The sequence below is a fragment of the Squalius cephalus genome (assembly GCF_949319135.1).
Source record: "Squalius cephalus genome assembly, chromosome: 15".
In the NCBI taxonomy this organism is placed as follows: domain Eukaryota; kingdom Metazoa; phylum Chordata; class Actinopteri; order Cypriniformes; family Leuciscidae; genus Squalius; species Squalius cephalus.
In genome coordinates this window covers 16588178-16608775 of record NC_137136.1, presented here as the reverse complement: position 1 = coordinate 16608775, position 20598 = coordinate 16588178, and the positions used below count along the sequence as shown (strand labels likewise).

Here is a 20598-nt window from a genome sequence, read left to right as displayed (position 1 = left end):
AAAAAAACGGGGTTTGGGATAGGATTAAAAGAACAAATGGCATTTACGATACTTAATACATGACTTATTTGCCCTCTTACCAAAGAAAAACAGATGCTTTAAAATGTCAGAAATGAGAAAATGTAACATGCACCATTAATAAAGCCAGCATTAAGTCTGTGAAGACTTTCTGAAGACTGCAGGTTGGTTCACCCAAAATTGAAAATTTCTGTCATTAATTACTCACCCTCATGTCGTTCCTAACCCATAAGCTGTCAATGGAGGGACAGAAAGCTCTCAGATTTCATTAAAAAGATATTCATTTGTTTTCCGAATATGAATGAAAAGGTGAGTATTTAATGACAGAATTTTCATTTTTAGGTGAACAAACCCTTTAATTAACAACAGGCTTAAGTCTGACAGTCAGGCAATATGTTTTAAAGATGTTTCTGTCTCTAACCATATCAAAGCTGAATATATTACATTAAATATTAAATACATTAAATATTACAAAAATTGGCATTGCTAGAATCGATTACAAACCAAGTTTAAGTTTGTTTACTTCATCATTAGGGAAGAAATGCTGACATGTTTTTTGTTTTGTTTTTCCAGTGGAAGAGCTTTACACAATGTCAAGTAGGTTATTTCATTTTTCTTATGGCCTGCAACTCAATGATAGTGAAAATAATTGTTTAATTAACAGTGGCATTCATCAGAAATAAACAATTAAAGGGGTCAAAATTATACAATAACAAGGCAGTTCTAAAAAATCAAGTTACATTTTTTTTGTCAGGACAAAAACAAGAAAGAAAAATAAATCACACAAGATGTCTGCTGCAATTTAAGCAACATTTAAAAAAAAAAAGGTTTTTCTTTTTCAAATGTCTCACCAATAGGTGGCTCCATAAGACCTTAACAACTGTTTGTTGGTATACTTTGACAAGCATTGTTTTTAAATATCAAACTATTTAAATTATGTTGAATTTGTTACATCGAACTGTTAAAGAAAATATACAGTTAATAATTTAATAAACATATACATTGTAACATTTTCTTCACAAACTAAATCAAACATGCTCTTCGTATTGAACCACAGTAGTAATATAAGGATAAAATAATAAAAATAAGTTATTTAATAAGTTATTTAACACAAACCATAAATTTGTTCATATCAATCTAATAAATAAACTTAAATCCTCCCAAATGGGCTGACAATATGTTCACATTGTGTCAATTATGAAGCAGCATAAATGTCTTTTAAATATAGGACTTTTTTAGAGTAAACATTACAAAATGACTTTTGATAAGTTATAGTACCTATCCTACAAGTTTTAGCTAGACTGTATAGGTTAATTACACTATAAGACTACCCATGCAAACTTTCTGAAGCAAACAACTAAGTTAACTGATATTCCCCTTAATCACATGATTTAAAAAAAAATTAAGAACACACCAAAAATTCCATTCACTTTATAGATATTCTGAACTTTAAGGTTCTTAATTACATCCAACATCCACTTCATACAGAGACATTATGTTATGGCATTAAAAGAACTATAAAACAAGAGGTAGTCAGTGCAGTGCATTCATATTTTGTAGCGACATTCAAAACTCCATACAGTTTTGTCTGTAATAGTGCAATTTTATGTGCCTAAATGAGCACATTTGACTACCTTTGTGTACAATCATCAACACAAAGAGAGGTGGGGCAAAGTCAGGCAGGCCAGATGTGCTTTTAGAGCTGGTGAAAGTTCATTCATGGGCTCTAAAAACACAAATGAAACTGACATAAAATAAATAATTAAAGTATATATTATAAACAATTATGCCTCATCTACGTCTCATCATGAAACAGACAAATAAATAAATAATAATATGTATTTTATAAAATGTATGCCTTATGAAACCGACATTAAATAAATAATTAATGTAGATTTTTACAACATTTATGGCTTATCTATGCCTCAGTATGAAAATGATTAATAAATAATGTAAATAAATAAACATGTATGTATGTATGTATATTTGTATTACAAACATGTATGCCCCATCTACTTATAAACAAGTTATTAAATAGCCTTTAGTACCAATGCATATGATAAAGCCAACCGATACATGTCATGTCTGGTTTGTACCATCCAAAAACAGGTGCTTCATGAAATATTACCTGTTCAACACAGGTCACACAAAGGAACATTTTCCCTTTCAGAGTTTTGAATGATCCATTCAATGGCATCCCATCCCTATGGCAAAAATAGAGCTTATCAGTTTAATAGTCATACTTTATTTAGAGGCTTATATAATACTTCATGTATGCTATATAAAATAATCTCCAGCAGGTTTTGGTTGTTTTCAAAAGACATGAAACTATTAATGAAACTATAAATAAAACTACTTCTTCTTTTTTTATAGAAAAAAAAAACATCCTCAAAAAACAACAGGGTTTGTTAGATAGGGACAAAACCACATTATCTGTGCTTTTAAGTTCCTTATTTTTGGACCTTCTTCGATTGTGTCACCAGGAAAATAGGAACTACTAAGTTCCCATTATGCAAACAGAGAATAGCAAACTTTGATCAAGGATTCGTAACACATGATGAGGCAAAATGTCAAGATGGATATTCCAGGGATATTTGATCAAATAAAGAATTTTCATTACATTACATAACAACGATTTACCTTTCTTGCATTCGCTGACATGGAGAGAGCCATCAGTCCCTCAAGGTAGCTGCTCAAACTGACCCCCTTCACCGTGATGATCGCCTCTTGTGTTAATACAGTGCTGCAAAAATAAAGCAATTTTTTAGAAAATCTTTTCTTTTAACGGATTATTGGATTATGTGCATATATATGCAGATATTACAATTACGTGTCAAAAACAACAATTAAGTAAGAATTTACTTACACGTCTGGATTTTCTGGATGAGGTGTGTAGACAAGCCTTTCATCAACAGATATTAAATTTGTTAGGGTTATCTGAAGGAGGAAAGAAATTTCTTTAGAACAGCTTAACATGAAGATTTAATACCTTATATATAAAATTAAGTAATCTGATTAGATTTATTTTTCTGTAAAAAAAAAAAAGAAAGTTGTTTAATGGTAAACAAAGACTCACATTTGTTGAGCAAAGCTCCATTTTTTTTTCTTCTGGGTCCACAATGGAATGTTCTTGTACATATGTGGTGGTTCGATTTGTCCCTAAAATCTATGGGGGGGGGGGGGGGGGGGGGGGGGGGGATGAAGATCTTTATAAACCAGTGGTTCTCAATCAGGTAGCCTCAGTGGAGGCTCGAAATTACGTAAAATTATTTGAAATAAGCCAAAACTATTAAAATCTACATATTTCTTATTTTAATTCATCATCTAAGCAACATGTTTTATATATATTTGAAAAACCAGGGTTTTCATGGTCTTGAAAAACCTGAATATATGAGGTAGCCCTTCTTTTATAAGTGTTATTTCAGGAAAAAAATAATGTACATTAATAAAATCTGCATGGGCATTTTTTTTTATATAAATATGCATTTTTATAGTTATGCCAAGCATTAAACTATTTTATCAGGTAAAAAATGTATTAAAAAAAAAAAGTAAACATAACTTACATAACATAACATAAACACAACTGGAAAAGTCATGGATCCTTCAAATACTGTTGTGGACAATGAAGGGCCTTGGAGTCAAAAAGTTTGGGAACCACTGTTATAGACAATCCTGTTTCATAATGCTAAACTGATAAATAATGCAATAGATTTTAAAGGTACACTATGTAACTTTTTTTGTTCAAAATCAACTAAATTTAAATAATGAGCCAATACATCACTACTTATTCCAAAACGTGTTTTTGTCATACCCTTATTCCCTATGGTAAGCCTATTATTTGTGTTTATATTTTAGACTGGGCGGGATGGTTTCCGTGGGAATTCACTCGCTCATGTGTTCTGTGTCACATCCGTAACTAGAGAAAAGTTTCTCCGGCTACTTTGACGCGTGCATGCATCATATAAGCTGCGAATGCTTTGAATACCCAAGCCATTCATGGACTCGCAGATTATTATTAACACTATAAATAACTATAAATTCCTTTGTTTGAGGTGTACCATAAAGCTTAAATGATAAAATGTTAGTAATACATATGTACTGTAACTCTCAGTCATTTATTTATGTGTCAAACGACGTAATTTTCTTCAAATCTGACACACAGTTCCGGGTAAGCTGGTTCACAGCAGCTTTGTGTCAAGTATGCTCTGTTGTTATGTATGGTCATCACTGTCCCGCATTCTGATTGGTTTGTTGGCATATGGGGGATTTAATGCGCAGGAAAAGCTGTCCGCGGATTGCTCGCCCAAGAGGAGAAATGTGCTGCTGCTGCCAGATCTCGATCAACGAAAATTTTATTGTGTTTGATACAAGACTAACTGTACTAAATCAAGTGAAAAAAAAAAAGTCATAAGTGAAACTATTTTCATAATATTTTATTTTCTCCATAGACTGTCAAAGACAGACCTAAGCAGACCTGTAACTATCCGAGGCTGTTAAAGCGTTTGTTAAAGTCATCAATTTGCATTAGCTATTTCAACTTATTTTTTCAAATAATAATTATATTTGTATTATACTTATTTATTCTAATGATATTTTACTTAGGCTACTAACATTTATTATATTATACTTATTTTTAATTAATAAATAAATAAATAAACACTTCTGGCACACATAACTTCTGCGACATTAGTGCCACCTAGCGGAACTTAAAAAATACGGTACATTTTGCAAACCTCCCTTTCGCACGTTGCGCGTGACTCAACTCGACAGCTTTTACGGGTGCTTGTGAAGGCATCAACTAGCCTACTTTCAATAAATGGTCAAATATAGGAAACTTTTAGCTGTGTTGCCATGTGTCATGTGATTAAGCAACTGAGAAGCTAACACGCTGTCTAGAGCGAACGCGCTTATTATAAACCCATCCAACGTGCACCAGGTGCATTTTTGACATATCGCAAAAAAAACTGGAATTTATTTTCAAGGAAGTACAGTGTCAAGTAATGTACTATAGCTACAGTAACAGTACAGTACAGTAATCTTCAGCTAGTCAGCTTGAGATCTTTTCCATCTAAACTTGTTATATCCCTTAAGCCTAGTAGTGAATGTTCTATGAGCAGTAGGACAACCTTATTCATTTGCATAGTCACAGAGAGCCAAAGCACAACCAAAACAATGTTCTTCTGCAAAATGCATGCAGTTTTGTTTTTTAACTGCTAGAGGGCCAAAAGTTACCTTTAATTTGTGTTTTAAATGTAAAATACAAGATGTAAAAACAATTTTAGATGTAAAATATGTAAATATTATATGTCAAATATAAGGAGCTTCAACAGTTTTCACTTTTTCGTAATCTTTACCCAGTATTTTATGATCACATGACCCAATAGACATGTAATACATATCATCTTACCGCTTTGACAATCCCCGGAAGACCCCACTCTGTGCTGAGGAGCCGATGACTGTGTAGACGTCCATGTGTGTCCAAGTTCCTATCAAGAACGTCCACTCCAACAACACTAGGGTTCATTGGATTGGGGTACTTCCTCATAGCTGCTTTGATCACAGTCTCCCATGGATAACTGTGTGAATACAGACAAAAACTCATGACATTGGCTTACAGTGGTTTATGAGGAACGTCACTGTACTGACTCTGATCTCATAGGCAAACTACAGTCAAGGGAAATTTTGCTTAAATATGAGCAGAATGAATTTTGGCCAGTGTAGTCCATCCTATTTTCAACAACGAGCATCACGTCCATAACAAGAGAGGCTGGGATCTTAAAATAAAGGTTTGTTTGAGATAATTTATTTCCTCATAATGAATCATTTTTGAGTGAAACTAATGACTGGGTTTAAAAAAAGAAAAGAGAAACTAGAAAATATGGTTTTGCACAATCCTGTTTTGGGGTGAATCCTGGTGGGGGAAAAAAACAAGTTAGTTTGTCGATTTTAGCTGGTCTAAGATGTTCTTCACTCATTTAAGGTGTTCTCTAGGCTGTGTTTTTCTTTTTCTTTTCTAATCTAAATCCAATAAACACGCAGCCTGACTGTGACCAAAACAGCTGTTTTTTTTCTTTTCAACAGGGAAATAACATAGGCCTATCAATATTTGAAATTTAGAGAGGAATTTTTTTTTTTTTTTTACAAATAAAAAAACCTATATAATATGTAACTACATATTTGTTACTAACATGCGTGATGAGTAGTGCAGTAACGACACTGCGCATAATTGTAATAGACTTGAACAGACAAGCAACCGGCTAGGCCCAAATGAATGAATATTAGCAACTAATGCTCAGATTTGTGTTATGTGCAAGAATAAATTCCTTACAAGCTACATATACAGAAATGTTCAAAGGACGAGAGCTGCTCTGTTACCCGATCCCAGCGGCACTAAAGGGAATCGGGATGCAAATCATGACAGAAAGGATGCTGGAATCTGTGCAGATTCGTCCTAAACGCAAATCATCTACCTGAATATGTGCTCCGTGCTCCAAAGCTTCATTTCTACGACTATTTGAAAGTGCCTCCAAACGACGGTGGACTGTAGATCATATATTCATATTTTCACGCTCTGCTCCCATTATAACCTGCTCTGAGATGCCCCTCATAATGAAGGGCAGCGGAACCTCCCTGTTATAACAGCAACTACCAATAGACATCAAGCTTTGTGACGCTTATAGACGGCTAGAGTACATCACTGTTGCGCTGCAAATGTGCAAAAGTGACTTTATGGTTGATAAATAACGTGTAACGTTAGGCCATTTAAACGCTCGGCTATATTAGTCGCAAATTAAACTAGATTATTATTTGGCTCTCTTTTTCTTTTAATTTGATTAAACAAATAATACACGCAGTGTATTAGTGCCGTTAAATTGATGTTATTGAAGAATTTAAACTTAAAACTTGTGTCTTGTATGTTGCTGTTGTTTATCGCATGACATTAAAATCTGCGGTTAACCAGAATGACAGACATACGAGGGGGAATTCATGTGTGGAAATTACATTTTCAACGCGCATGCGCATATACACCTACGTATAAATCAATGACAGCTGCAGTTTCGTTTTCACATGACTTCAGAACCACGGTTCTTTGTTTTCTTTGGCATTATTTATGTTTAGTAATAGATGGACAGCACGGTTGTTATATTCTCTGGTAAGTTTCGAACTCATACCCATATCTCGTTCTGTCAGGCCTGTTTTTGTTTGTTTTTTGAAAATAGTAAAGTATGTTACAAGGAAGCGCATAGCGCTTCAAATCACTATAGCTATCTTTCAGCTGTATATGTCGTATTAAGTAATGACGCAAATACAGTGTGAACGATGCAAACGTTTAAAAGTTATTGGTATGCACAGATAAAAAAATGTACTCTCAACCTGTTAGTTTTTTTGTAATGACACAACCCTCCTAATTTTAAATGCTTCACATATGTAATTTAAGTTGTTTGCGAATTTATTGTTTATCAAATATGTATGATGCAGTTTAAATAGGCTACTACAAAAACATTAAGAGCAACTTCCTTTCATGAACGGTTTCTGAAAATTGCTGTTACACTTTATCTAACATTTTAAGGTCAAAGCAAATAACTTATTTGTTCAACTTTAGCTGAAGTCCAACTTTTTACAATAAAGGTTCTCATCTGTGGTTCCACGAAGAGCATCCATGGAACCTTTCTATTACACAAATGGTTATTTATACTGGGAAAAGTTTCTTTAGATTTTTTAAAAATGTTCTTCACACTGAGAAAAAAAAATGGTTCACTGGAAGGTTCTTTGAGGAACCAAAAAAAAAAAAAGTTTTTTATGGCATCGCTGTGAAAACCACATTTTTTGGTACATTTATTTTTAAGAGTGTATGCATCCAATTTATTTTGGGGCGTATTACATTTATTTCTGTTGTTTTTTAAGCTTCCTGTGATTTAAACAATTCTCTCTCGTTCTCTTTCTCAACAGATCAACAATTACAGCAATATTTGGGCTTCCTCAGTAAGTGTATGACTGGGATTTTAGTTCAAAGGATGTCCAACTGCTTGTACCGATCCCGCACAATCACGGCCTTTGAATCACAGGTTATCACATCGCAGGCCACGGACATGCAGAAAGCCTCTAAGATGATGCAGATCGTCATTAAAAAAGGTCAATGTGCATGCAGCTCGTTCCTCAGTTGCCTCGGAATTTGTGACCCGGCGTTGTATGAGAATGTTACAGGATATCCAGGTTGGACAATCTATCAAATCTCTAGAAATAGATCTATGCCAAAGACTGAATTGTTTATTCATTATTTATTTTTCTCTTTCTTTTTCTTGTTGTCATTCAGCACAATTTGGCCATGAGGACCATCAACATATAGAGGAAATTCCTTTCTCAGGTAAATATTTTTGCATATTTTGCCTCACTGTACCTTGACAAAGCCTGTTTTTTTCTCTTTGCCCTGTTGTTTAAGGAAGCATCAGGGTAGTGAAATTATTTAGCAATTCCTGTTCAGTAGTTAATATGTCACCTTACTTCCTGTTGTTGTCTGTTTCGTTTGAAAGATTACCTCACACTTGGTATCAAAAGTACTGAAATGTAAAACCGCACACTTCTCAAAAGTGCAAGTGACTAGACGCTTTGTTTTGCTGTCCCACATCCCTTTGATTGCAATGTGTCGTGTGATTGCTCACATTGATGTCTTTTGCTTTTTGTCTTCTCTTTAACAGAAAAAATGCAATTTACACCTTGTATTATAAACATACAAAACTCTTCCCTGACCAACTGCATTATTGGGAACAACAATAGCCAATGCATTACCTGTGACCAGCTTTCTTTGCTTGCTCGGAATGATGCAATCAGAGGTAAGAGCTCTACAGGAAATATAGGTCAAATTCTTCTAGCGTTATAGACTTATACTATATGTTATATATGTTACAGTTTATATACGTTTATGTTCGATCTAAATTTTTTTTCTTTTTTTTACAAACAGTGGATGAAATGGCTGCCACTCAGAGCAATGATGAACTGATCCCAGAGCGGGAAACAATAAGCGGCAACAGCATTCACATGGAGAGATCCAACATAGAGTATGTCATTATAGGGGATCACAACAGAATGACAGTCACTGAGTGTTTGAACTCGGAGGTTGAGGAGGATGCAGAGACTGAGCCTGATGTTATCGGTTAAAAGATGTGAAATAGTGGGCAGGAGGGAAGATCCAGTTACTGGGTTGTGGTCTGGGGGGAGGGGGGGCACAGTGACCGAGATGGCCGGGCCAGACCCCCTCGTGCTGCAGACGCTGGCAGTTTGTCAACTCAGGCCTGACCCATGATTGGACAAAGCAGCATAATATGTGCGTTAAATTGACCAATGCTCAGGTGCTCATCTGGTGCTGCCAAACACACTGAAATATTATCCTTTATCATGGATTTTTCTAAACCGGTGTGCCTTGAAGTGGCCATTATATTTGATGCTGCCTTGTTTGCTACTGAATATGACTGCTACTGACTGTTTCTCATGTTTTAATGGGTATATCAGTATTTATTTGTTTGTTTATTTGTTTTAAACAGAAATGTTTAAAAATAAATATGTTGGCTGGCATTTTAATACATTTGTTATGCAGCCTTTTTATATGTTTTCTATAAGCTTTCATGTAATATTTGTTAACTAAATTATGATTGATGTTCTCCTGATGTTTAAATAGTTATTCTGTAATAATTTCTCAATGTATTCCTGTAGTTCTGGTGGATTTGTCTTGTGGGAATTGCTTATGATTTTATTTATGTTAATAGGTGATTAAAAACCTGTGAGGTACTGTACAAAGGTATTTTGAATGAAGAAGGCATGTGGCTGACACATTTGTCATTTTGGAACAATATTTTCAAATAAATGTATTTGAAAAAAGCAATCACCACTGTCTCCCAACTGATTTAGATGTCAAGGCCAAAATATATTTTAAAGGTCTCCACTGGCCTTCTTAAGATAATTATTTAATTCATAGCAGGGTAAAGAAATCGCAGTAATCTTGTCTGAAAGTGAAATCCTTCTGTGATTTATTTGAAAATTAATGGAGGTAAATGCACCCTTAAATAAATGTCCTTTTAAAGATATTTTGGAGTCACAGACTGCCATGAATTAATAAATATTGTAAAAATTATATTTATTTAGAGTGCAGATTTTATTTAATTTCACAATAAATATAGTTTGAAACATATTTAGAAATGTGTATTTTTATAGATATTCTGTTTTTCAAATTACTATTGCAAAATATAAATTATAATACGCATGACTAAATCCGATTTTTTTTTAGGTTTCTGAGGTTTATAGCGTTTTGATTTAATTAAATAATTATACATTTAAATGAGTGATTAACTTTTATTTATTTATTTGTATTATTTATATATACTTTTATTTTGTTTAACACGTAAGTTCACGTGACATCTCCTTAAATCCGTACGACTTCAATACCCATAATGCCAACAAGTGTTTACATGCGTCACTTCCTCTAACTGAAACTTGCTTGCGTCTTGCTGCTTGGTTCTTTATTTCGACCCTCTAACAAACACTAGCATAAATGTTTTTGCCACTTTTACTGTTAATCTCGATATGAAATTAAAGTTCAATAACGAGTATGACATGCAGTCATTAATACATTTATGAAAAATTTCCCGCTGTGATGCCTGTGTGAGGCGGGAGGCTGTTTGCTGGAGTAACAGTTGCAGAGTCTCAGTCGATGCTAAACATGCAAGTTACAGATATTGGGTCCAGAGAAGATGGGAAAATATGGCACAGAAAATTAGTATCAACAAAATATGGGTAAGTTTGACATAACCAGCACGGAGCAAACTGTTTTATACAATGAAAAGAGATTAATTAATGCATTTATGTATTCACAGCGTCTTGGCCACTGTGATCCGAAACGCGTGTGCTCGTCAAACCAAAACGGTTCGATTCCTACAAGTGGCTTTCGACACCACAGGAGAGTCCTTTCTTGCTGGTGATCACCATGGCAATATTTATGTGTTTGACATTAGCAGAAACAGGTATAGAATATATTTTCCCTGTAACTTTCCATAAGTGTTCTTAACTGTTGATGTATCATAATAAAACCTTCACTGTAATTTCGTATGTCTCAAACGTTATCGTTCGACAGATTCAAGCTGGTCCAGAAAACAGGCCAAGCATGCACTGCTTTAGCTTTCAACTTGAGAAGAACCACAGAGTTCCTGGTTGCTCTTGCTGATTACTCCATTAAGTGCTTTGACAAAGGTAAGACCTCTTTTTACAGTCTGGGTATGACATGTTATATTTTCTCACATAGATCTGCAAATGTTTAACTGTTCTTCTGACAAGCACAAACTACTGTTTCCAGACACCAGACAGCTAGTGAGCTGGATGCGGGGTCACGAGGGTGCCATTTCTTCCCTGTCCGTCCACAGTTCAGGCAGCTATGCCATCAGCACTTCTTCTGATACCGCTCAGCTCTGGAACCTTGACACCTTCCAGAGAAAAAGGAAGCTTAATGTTCGTCAATCAGTTGGCATACAAAAGGTTAGACATAACTTATCCAGAAACCTCTCAGTTTTCATTAAAAGTATCTTTATTTGTGTTTTGAAGAGGAACAAAAGTCTTATGGGCTTTGAACGTCATGTTAGTGCGTAATTTAATGACAGAGTTTTCATTTTTGGGTGAATCATCCTTTTAAGCATCATATTATAGTAAACGCTCTGCATCAGTCCCTCATTCCTGTGTGTTTGTTGTAGGTTTTCTTTCTCCCACACAGCAACACCATTCTCAGCTGTTTTAGCGACGACTCCATTTTTGCTTGGGAGAGCGACACTCTTTTTTGCAAGTATCAGCTGCCTGTTCCACAGGATGGGCCCAGAATCCACTACAAGACATTTGCTGTTACACAGTAAGGCTGTTACCCTAAAATTGGTAAAGCATCGACTGGTGTGTTGTATTGTATTGTATGTAATCATTTTGTTTCTTTGTAGAGATGGGAAAACACTTGCTGCTGCTGGACGCTCCAACTTAGTCCACTTGTGGTGTCTGGACAGTCGACAGCTCTTGAGAGTAATTCTGATGCCTCCAAAAGTCAAGACAGTAAGATCTCTGGATTTCCTGGCGGATAGTTTTGATGGCGGATCCAACCAGGTATTGATCAGTTGTCTTCCACCTTAAAAAACTTTGACATCATGCCTTATAATTTATACATAATGCTTTATTACTAAATGTATTTATTATCAACTGTATGCTCAGTGTACTGTGTAATATGGAATCATCTTGGTTAGACTTCAACATATTGTGCTCTTGTTCCAGAGACAGTCTTGTTTTTTTTTCTAAAACTCAGCAATGAGAAGAATAAAAACTACTGAACTTAACTTAAAAAGTTCACCCCTATGATCCAGTTTATAATTTTATTGTGGAAATAATCACACTGATACTTGATCTGTCCTCAGACTCTGGGCGTTTTGAGCCAAGATGGTGTCATGCGCTTTATCAACATTCAATCATGCAAGCAGCTCTTTGAAATCGGGTCCTACGAGGACGCCATCACCTCGGCAACCATTTGTCCTAAAGGCCACCATATTGCTGCTGTGATGGACAGCGGTGCTCTTAAAATCTATGATGTACGAAGTCTTTCCCCAGAAATCAGTAAGGTAATTGTTATTAATTAATTATTATGTATTATTTGTTGTAAATGGTAAATAATAGGCTTAAGGATAGATAGATAGATAGATAGATAGATAGATAGATAGATAGATAGACTGATTGATTGATTGATTGATTGATTGATTCACTGAAAACTCTGGATGCACTTGAATTAAATTCAATTATTTTTTTATGATACTGAATTTAAAAAATACATTATTATTTATTCAGTTCTATGCAACAGATCAGATTTAACAGGGTTTTTTTTTGGAACAATTATCCAAATAATGTATAGTCCTACAAAGGTATTACTAGCAGAGCGTAGCGGGGAGCATAGCAGTTTAGAGAGGGTAGCTTTATTTTACCATCATTGCCCATCCTGTCTATACCACACCATGTTACTGCACAGTAGGGCTATTGCAAATAGAAACTAGTCTACTACAGAGAAATTTCATGTCACCATGTTATTTGAGCGGACTTTGCTTTTTCACTGAGCATGAGTGGAGCATTCACAATTTTATATATATATATATACAATTCTGAAGGGTCATGTTAATTAGTTATTTTAAATTGTAATAATATATCATAATATTACTAGTTTAACTGTATTTTTGATCAAACAAATGCAGCCTTGGTGAACAAGAATTTTAAAAAAAATCTGTCCAACTTCAAACTTTTGAACGGTAGTATAATATGTTTGTGTTAGGAATAATATATATTTTTTACTCCTAAAAATGCTAATCACAAGTGTTTGTTTGTGTAGCCTCCCCAGTCTTTGTTGAAACAGGTCACTAAAGGCAACATCAATGTAGGATTGTGTTCGAAAATTAAGGTGCACACTGGGGCAGGTCAGCGTCCTGTGAAAACATCAGGACGCAGAATACAATCCAAAGTTTTACCGCCTGCTGTTTCTACACTGGATGACAAAGAGGTTCTGTTTTTATTCAGCTTAAATTTGATTAAATTGATTTATTTTTTGAGGGGTTGGGGTCATGTGACACCCTCTGTATTGCCTTTTCAGTACATTCTCCAACCACAACTTATAACCTGATTATAATCCTATCTGTTTAATCTATTTTGTGTAGAATGATTTGCCCAATGGCCTTAACAAGAAAAGACTACAAGCGTTACTAAGAGCGTTTGGAGAGTACCCAGCCAAATACAGGTAATATAATAAATGTTTCATGCTAAAGCAATGATGATTTAATGTTTAGCTGTAGTGTTTTATTTGTGTGTATATTTGTTTGTTTTTCTGCAGGATGTTTATTTGGCGTTCTCTATTGCATCTACCTGAGAACCATGCAGCTTTCAGTAGTCTGACTGACAAAGGCCTGCACTCAGCATACATTTGCCTTCAGGAGCGGTACCCCATCAAAAGCCACAAACTACAGAGAGGTCTACAGAGGTGGACACAACATCAATCAATTGATGATTTAATTATATACATATAGATTTGCCCACCACAATGTTATGTCAGAATCTTAAATTAGTTATATTTGTCTTTTCATTTTTAACCTGACAGAGTGCTGTCTGCTCTTGCTCACTGGGCTGCTGTCTTTGGCGAGACTGATTATCTCCCCCTGCTGGCCTTCCCATTTGTCAAGCTGTTCCAGAACAATCCACTGATCTGCTTTGAAGTTGTGGCCACCGTCATTGGTAGGTAGTGTAAGATAGTAGTGTGGTGTTGGGTGACGCACACTGGTCTCTTTGGCATTGATTCAATGATTCTGTCCATAGTGGAGAGACTTTAAGTGTCTTGGATTGCTTTTTTGCAGTGAACTGGTGCCAACACTGGTTTGAGTACTTTCCCAACCCTCCGCTTAATGTGCTGAGCCTGGCTGAGAATGTGCTGGCCCATCATGATAAAGAGCTGCTTCAGCATTTTGTTGCCTGTGGCGTTACCTCACAGGTAAAAGACGTTGACACAAGTGTTTATATGACATAGACTTTGACTTTCAAATAATTTTTTGTCTTAAAGCCAAAGATGATGAAGAAAATGCCCTACACACTGCTTTTCCTCTCCAGTTGTATGTGTGGCCCCTTCTTGAGACCCTGTTCTCTGAGGTTCTGATGACAGAAGAGTGGCTAAAACTGTTTGACAACGTTTTCTCAAATCATCCCTCGTTCCTTCTAATGGCTGTGGTGGCTTATGTCAGCTGCTGCAGAGCACCGCTACTCCTTTGTACTGACAAGAAGGACTTTGAGGTATAACATTAGACATTTTTATGTTTTTTTTTATGCTCAACACCCATTTGAGCTAATTTTATGAAAAATAAATTTGGCTTATCAAGACAAGTTTATACCATTCAGGAGTTTAATTTTTTCATATATATATATATTTATTAGGGGTGTAACGGTACATGTATTCGTCCCGAAACAGTCGCGGTTCGGTGCATACAGTCAGACGACGAATAAAGTCAGTCACAGACTCACAGGCGATCCACAGTCCAATCCAGAAGGGGGCGTGGAGTAACAGGAAAAAAGAGCAGAAGAAGAAGAGACAATTCTATGCACCAACCCAAAACAAGAGTTCAGATGGCACACAAGAGCTTGCTAGTAGTTTATATGCTGAGTTTTGATTAATTTTTGCGACACGCTCCACAAGCATGTAAATGTAAACCATAACTCCAAAACCGAGGTAGATACCGAACCGTGACTTCTGTGTACCGTTACACCCCTAGTTTTTTAATCTATTATTACTATTATTATTTATTACAAATGCATACATTTCATGTATTTCATTTATTATTTATTTTGTTGAAATCTTTCCAAATGTAGTACTTTTTCCATCATCGGAATAGCTTGGACATCGGTGCTATGCTGAAGGAAACCTATCGGTTGATGGACAGCACCCCTGCAGATGTTCATCCTAGCTCTGCGCTGAGTGACTTTGAACCTCTGACACACGGACAGTACCCCATTTTCAACAAATACCCCACCTTCATAGTGGAGTACCAGTCCCATGAACGTGAGAGGATCCGGCAACAAGAAGTGGAATATCTAAGGGAGAGGTGCAACATTTTGTTCAGTTGTAGTAGTGATATGACTGGAATATTTCATACTTGGCGCACCTTTTACAAAAAGGTTTCTGATTATGTTTGTCTATATAGACAGGAAGTTCAGCAGCTGCATGCTGAGGCGGTCAGACAGCAGGCTGAGTTTGAGGCCTGGTACAAACAGCAGGAGCTGCTACTGCAAGGAGAGGAGCAACGGAGAAGGATTCTACAGGAGGAGGAGAGTAAACTTTCACAACAAAGAGCCAGGTCGATTTCTCTCCTTATGCAGGAATTCTCAATATTGATTAAGTTTATTTAGCAGTTTCTCACACACAAAACTCACTTGACGTAACTTGCTGTGTTCAGATTGGCTGCTATGAAACGTGAGCTGAAGGTGAAGGAGCTCAATCTGATTGATTCTACTAGAAGACGTTTTCTTAAGCACCAGCAGGATCAGCGCAGTGTACAGCTCAAGAGACTTGATGACGAGATTCAGAGAAAGGTTGCTTTGTACTCATGTGTTGCCACTTTACTTTTGATTGTGTAAATGAATCAATCATATTATACTTCAGTTCAAAAGCTTTTTATGTTTTTGAAAGAAGTATTTTATACTTGCACAACAGTTTTCAACATTTCTTGGGCTCTAAATCAGTATATAATAATGATTTCTGAAGGATCATGTGACACTGAAGACTTGAGTAATGATGCTGAAAATTCAGCTTTAAATTGTAATAATATTTCACAACATTATTACAATTTAAAGCTGAATTTTCAGCATCATTACTCAAGTCTTCAGTGTCACATGATCCTTCAGAAATCATTCTTATAAACTGATTTGGTGCTCAAGAAAATTTTTATTTTATTATCAATGTTGAAAACTGTTGTGCTGCTTAATATTTTTGTGGAAAACAATACATTTATCAGGATTCTTTGAGTAGAAAGATTAGATTAATTGTTAGATTAGTTAATGTTTTTTGAGAAGTATTAAGTATTATTTAGAAAGACAGGCCAGGGTTGTGTAAAGCTTGGCAGGTTCTTTACATGTTTAATGTTGTACTTAGATGGCACTGCGAGATCAGGAGACTGCAGCCGCCGTTCAAGATATAGAAGTGAGACAGTTGGAACTGGATGCCCAGAGACAACTGTTTGAACAGGTTGGCCACCAAAAAACCCTTTCTTTTCTGCAAAATTTATGCACTATGAGTGTCCAATCTTCCTTCTGGATGGCCATCTTCGTGCAGAGTTTAGCTCCAACCTGCCCCAACACATCTACCTGGAAGTGTCCAGTAATCCTGAAGAGCTTGATTAGCTGGTTTAGGTGTGTTTAATTAGGGTTGGAATTTAACTAACAGGAAGATGGCCCTCTGTGAGCTGGTTCGGACACTCTTGAGATGTACATAGCCAAAGCTGATCATCATATGTTTGGCCTACTAGCAACTGGCCAAAGAGCAAGAGCGAGTGAGTCAAGAGGTGAGAGCAAAAGTGGATACGAGGAGACACAGGGCTGAAATAGACCATTTTGCATTTCAAAACCTCATTCAGACAGATGGAGATATCAGCCAGAAAAACAAAAAGGTATGTCTCGCTACAGTTTTCATGAAGTGCATTTGATTATCTTTGTCAGACATCTAACTCCACCCTGATCCTGTTTCCTTTCTGAATTTCCTTTCTTTCTCCTTAACAGTCTTGTGTTTTGCAGTTGATTGTTGAAAAAAGTTTTGATGAAACCAATTATGAGAATTCAAATTCTTTCAGATGCTGGAAGAGTCTTTGGCAGAGGTGGGACAGATGGAAGTGGATGCTGATTGGCAGGCCGAGGTGAATAAGCGATTGGAAAAAGCGGAGGAGAGGCAAGAGAAGCAAAGAGAGCGACTTGTGAACCTCAGCAAACAAACATGTGCTAAAGAGGATAAAATAGCCCAGCTAATGCTGGAAGTGGAGGGAAAGCAGGTGAGAATTTACATGTTAAGGTGCAAAAGATATTTTGTCAATAGTATAGTGATTTATGAAGCACAGGTCACTTTCAAGCTAAACTGCTTTCTGTTGGTCATTCGTGTGATCAACCCTCACATGAAAGTTACGGTCGTGTGGATTCCTATAGAAATGACTGGATTTTCCCTGTGAAAATTCATCGAACATTAAATGTGACCACACCTTTAGTGTTATGTTTAGCGTAACAAGTAGATAAGGTTCATAAGAAATGTAATTCACTTTCATTACAACATACGAAAGCCCAATGACATTATTTTGTTATGGTCTCAGTGGAATGATGTAGTAGCTAAACAAGCTGAACTGGAGGAGGAAAGACGGGCGGCCGCCACTGTTAACGCCCAACGGAGGTCACTTATCTCTCAGGAAACAGAAGAGACTGAGCAACATCATGGAAAACTGCAAAAGAGTCTAGAGGATTTACTAAGTGAGTTAACAAAAAAACTTCTCACAAAACGTAATAAAGGATTCATGATATGGTTACAGTTTTAATATTACTTCCTTTTGAAGATGCAATCAGTTTAAAGTGCCCCTATTATGCTATTTTAATTTCTTAATTTTCCTAATTTTGTTTGAGGTACAATAGGTCAACATGCATCCAAGGTCAAAAAACACTTTCATTTTCTCATAATGTAGCATCACCTCTTTTCTCACAGTGTCTGAAACGGTTTGATGAAGGATTCGGTCTCTTTACCCCTCCTTTCCGAGAGCCTACTCTGCTCTGATTGATCAGATGGCCCAGTCTCTTGTGATTGGTCCACCTTTTAATGCATGTGTCGGAAATTAAACGCTAATTACCGTATCTGAATTTCACCTTTGGAGGCTTCCTCACCTCTAGTATACTAACTGATAAGAACAGTTGTGATGCAATCAATCTCATCCTTTTGGAGTGCATAAATTTGCTTTCACAGTGCAGAAAATCGCATCTTCTCAACATGTCACGAACCAAACACTTCCAGGCATCAGCTACAACGACAGTGTTTGAGGGCAGGTCAAAATAGACAGCCAGCCAATGAATACAATAGGCAGGCAATGGCATTATGCAAATTTGTTACAAACCCTAGGTTATTTCAGACAGTAAGACTTTTCAGTATCAGTTCTTTCTTTTGGGAGAAAATAACCATTTATCTTGCACTTTGATCTTTGAAACTTTGCAGACCTTCTACATTTACAAACAGCTAATAGGTAATATCCAGAAGAAAAAAAAAATGCTAATATCTGAAAAAGCATGATGGGGCACATTAAATGATAATCTGTTCAACTTTACATGTTAACATGAGGTAATTGTGTTGTCTAGTGGTTGGTTTTCATCCCTCTAGATGTACCGTGTGTTATGGAGATTTTTTTTGTGTGATTGTAGATCGACAGAAGGAAAAGAGACTCCGATCTCCCTGCTCGTCCAGAGGCCTGCTGCACAAGCCCCAAAATGAGACCACTAACACTTCCTTGAATGCACAATCTGATGATTGCTGTAAGTATTATTAGTATAAACCAGGGCTGCCAACTCTCACGCAATTGACACTGTTCTCCCGCCACACATCCATTTTCTCATGCAGTTAAAACAAAAGCAAAGAAGAACTGTGTAACTACACTCTGTAATGTGATGTGACAGATTGCTGTAGCGGCTCAGTTCAAGCGGCATGTGAAATGATAATCTATTCCTCTTTATTACTAGTTAATAGTAAATAAACACGGACATCAGAAGGTATGTTGAAAGATATAGTACAACTTACCGAAATGTATCATGTCTCATGTAATCGTTTGATCAGAGTTTCAACCGTGGAAAGAAATCAATAATACAGCTTGTAAACAATATGTCACGTAACGTTACATTTACCTCAGGAAAGCCATTTAATAATCATAGCATGTTAGTTAGCTAGAAAGGTTAACTATAGAGCATATTTTGCAAAATGTATGCACTATATTAAATATTTATTATATGTTTACTCATTAAGAATATTATGACATTGTTATTATTATAAAAACTGCATAAGATTAATTTGAATTGTTCATTTTAACCTTTAATAATAATACCAGCTGACAGGGCTCCCTGTATGTTTACAGCATTAGTTGAGAGATTTTTTTCCTTGAGAAAAATGAAATGAAGCATAGCTATACTGTACCTGATAAATTATTCAAATGAATCGATGTTGAATCGAGGTCGAAATCTAATTCGCTAGCTTATTCATTGAAATTGTGAAATTTGTGTCAAGGACTAATAAAAACAGTAGCCTACAAGTCATTGTATCATGTACGCATTGTAACGTTGTCACTAAACTTCATGAAATTCTGTTTAGTTACCAAAGGTTTTGACAATCACAATACACTTGTGATGGAAGGTCTTTTTTGTACACCCCACCCCCCCCCCCCCCCCCCCCCCCCCCAATCCCCCCTCTTCTTCCATAATTCTCACTCCAAGCTAAACTCAAAGGTTGGCAGCCCTGTATAAACTGTGAGCTGCACTGTCATAACCAAACATGATGATATAAAGTGGCAAGCGATAAAAGCTTTCTCTTTCATGTCGCTGCAACTTAGTCTCTTTAGATCGTGGCCGAGGGGAGCTTGACTCTAAGGAACGGGAGCTGATGCAGGAAATCAGAGAACTGAGGACGAAATTAGCTGCCAGGGCCAGAGCGACTGACTTCATCTCACCCTCAACCAGCTCCATACACTCTCACTGATCACAGGAGAGACCAATGTGTGTGGCACCAGGCGCACATTCAAGAAGAGCTGAAAGAAAATTTTCTTAGATGACTTGAGAACCCTGCACAGCTTATCGACACTAATCCTAGCTTTTAATATTTTGTAAATCTAATATTTTTTTATTTGTTTTTTCCCCCCATACATTTTAAGGTAAATGTCATTTGTATCATCTTTTTTCATGTTTTTGTATTTAAAAATGAGAAATGTCTTAAGAATTTTAATAAAATTTGATGAAATGTAATTTACCATTTCTAAATGTTTATTTACT

General features: G+C 36.1%; 4 protein-coding genes across 4 annotated transcripts in view; 2 read left to right on the top strand and 2 right to left on the bottom strand.

Annotated features, from left to right (window-relative positions):
* Positions 1–1433: 1433 nt before the first annotated feature.
* On the bottom strand, positions 1434–6626 carry prelid3a (PRELI domain containing 3A). The gene is made up of 6 exons (XM_079895706.1): positions 6489–6626; positions 5426–5594; positions 3095–3184; positions 2885–2955; positions 2659–2761; positions 1434–2222 (listed from the first exon to the last, which is right to left on the bottom strand). The coding sequence occupies exons 1-6, from the start codon at positions 6518–6520 to the stop codon at positions 2151–2153; spliced, it is 537 nt and encodes a 178-aa protein (XP_079751832.1). The 5' UTR covers positions 6521–6626; the 3' UTR covers positions 1434–2150.
* Positions 6627–6720: 94 nt separating this feature from the next.
* On the top strand, positions 6721–10090 carry LOC307173047 (uncharacterized protein). Its single transcript, XM_079895852.1, has 5 exons — positions 6721–7171; positions 7969–8232; positions 8333–8383; positions 8715–8849; positions 8978–10090. The coding sequence occupies exons 1-5, from the start codon at positions 7144–7146 to the stop codon at positions 9172–9174; spliced, it is 675 nt and encodes a 224-aa protein (XP_079751978.1). The 5' UTR covers positions 6721–7143; the 3' UTR covers positions 9175–10090.
* Positions 10091–10625: 535 nt separating this feature from the next.
* rbfa (ribosome binding factor A) overlaps positions 10626–20598 on the bottom strand; it is a 36644-nt gene continuing 26671 nt past the window's right edge. Inside the window, exon 17 of the transcript XR_013823697.1 lies at positions 10626–11486. The gene's annotated coding sequence lies outside the window, so the exon portion shown is untranslated. The remainder of the gene's footprint in view (positions 11487–20598) is intronic.
* Positions 10669–20580, top strand: tbc1d31 (TBC1 domain family, member 31). Its single transcript, XM_079894576.1, has 22 exons — positions 10669–10803; positions 10884–11030; positions 11141–11256; positions 11360–11538; positions 11751–11902; positions 11985–12144; positions 12450–12650; positions 13406–13573; positions 13728–13807; positions 13901–14047; positions 14165–14298; positions 14418–14551; positions 14668–14847; positions 15421–15653; positions 15753–15905; positions 16005–16140; positions 16700–16792; positions 17073–17213; positions 17394–17588; positions 17901–18054; positions 18988–19098; positions 20163–20580. The coding sequence occupies exons 1-22, from the start codon at positions 10721–10723 to the stop codon at positions 20306–20308; spliced, it is 3243 nt and encodes a 1080-aa protein (XP_079750702.1). The 5' UTR covers positions 10669–10720; the 3' UTR covers positions 20309–20580.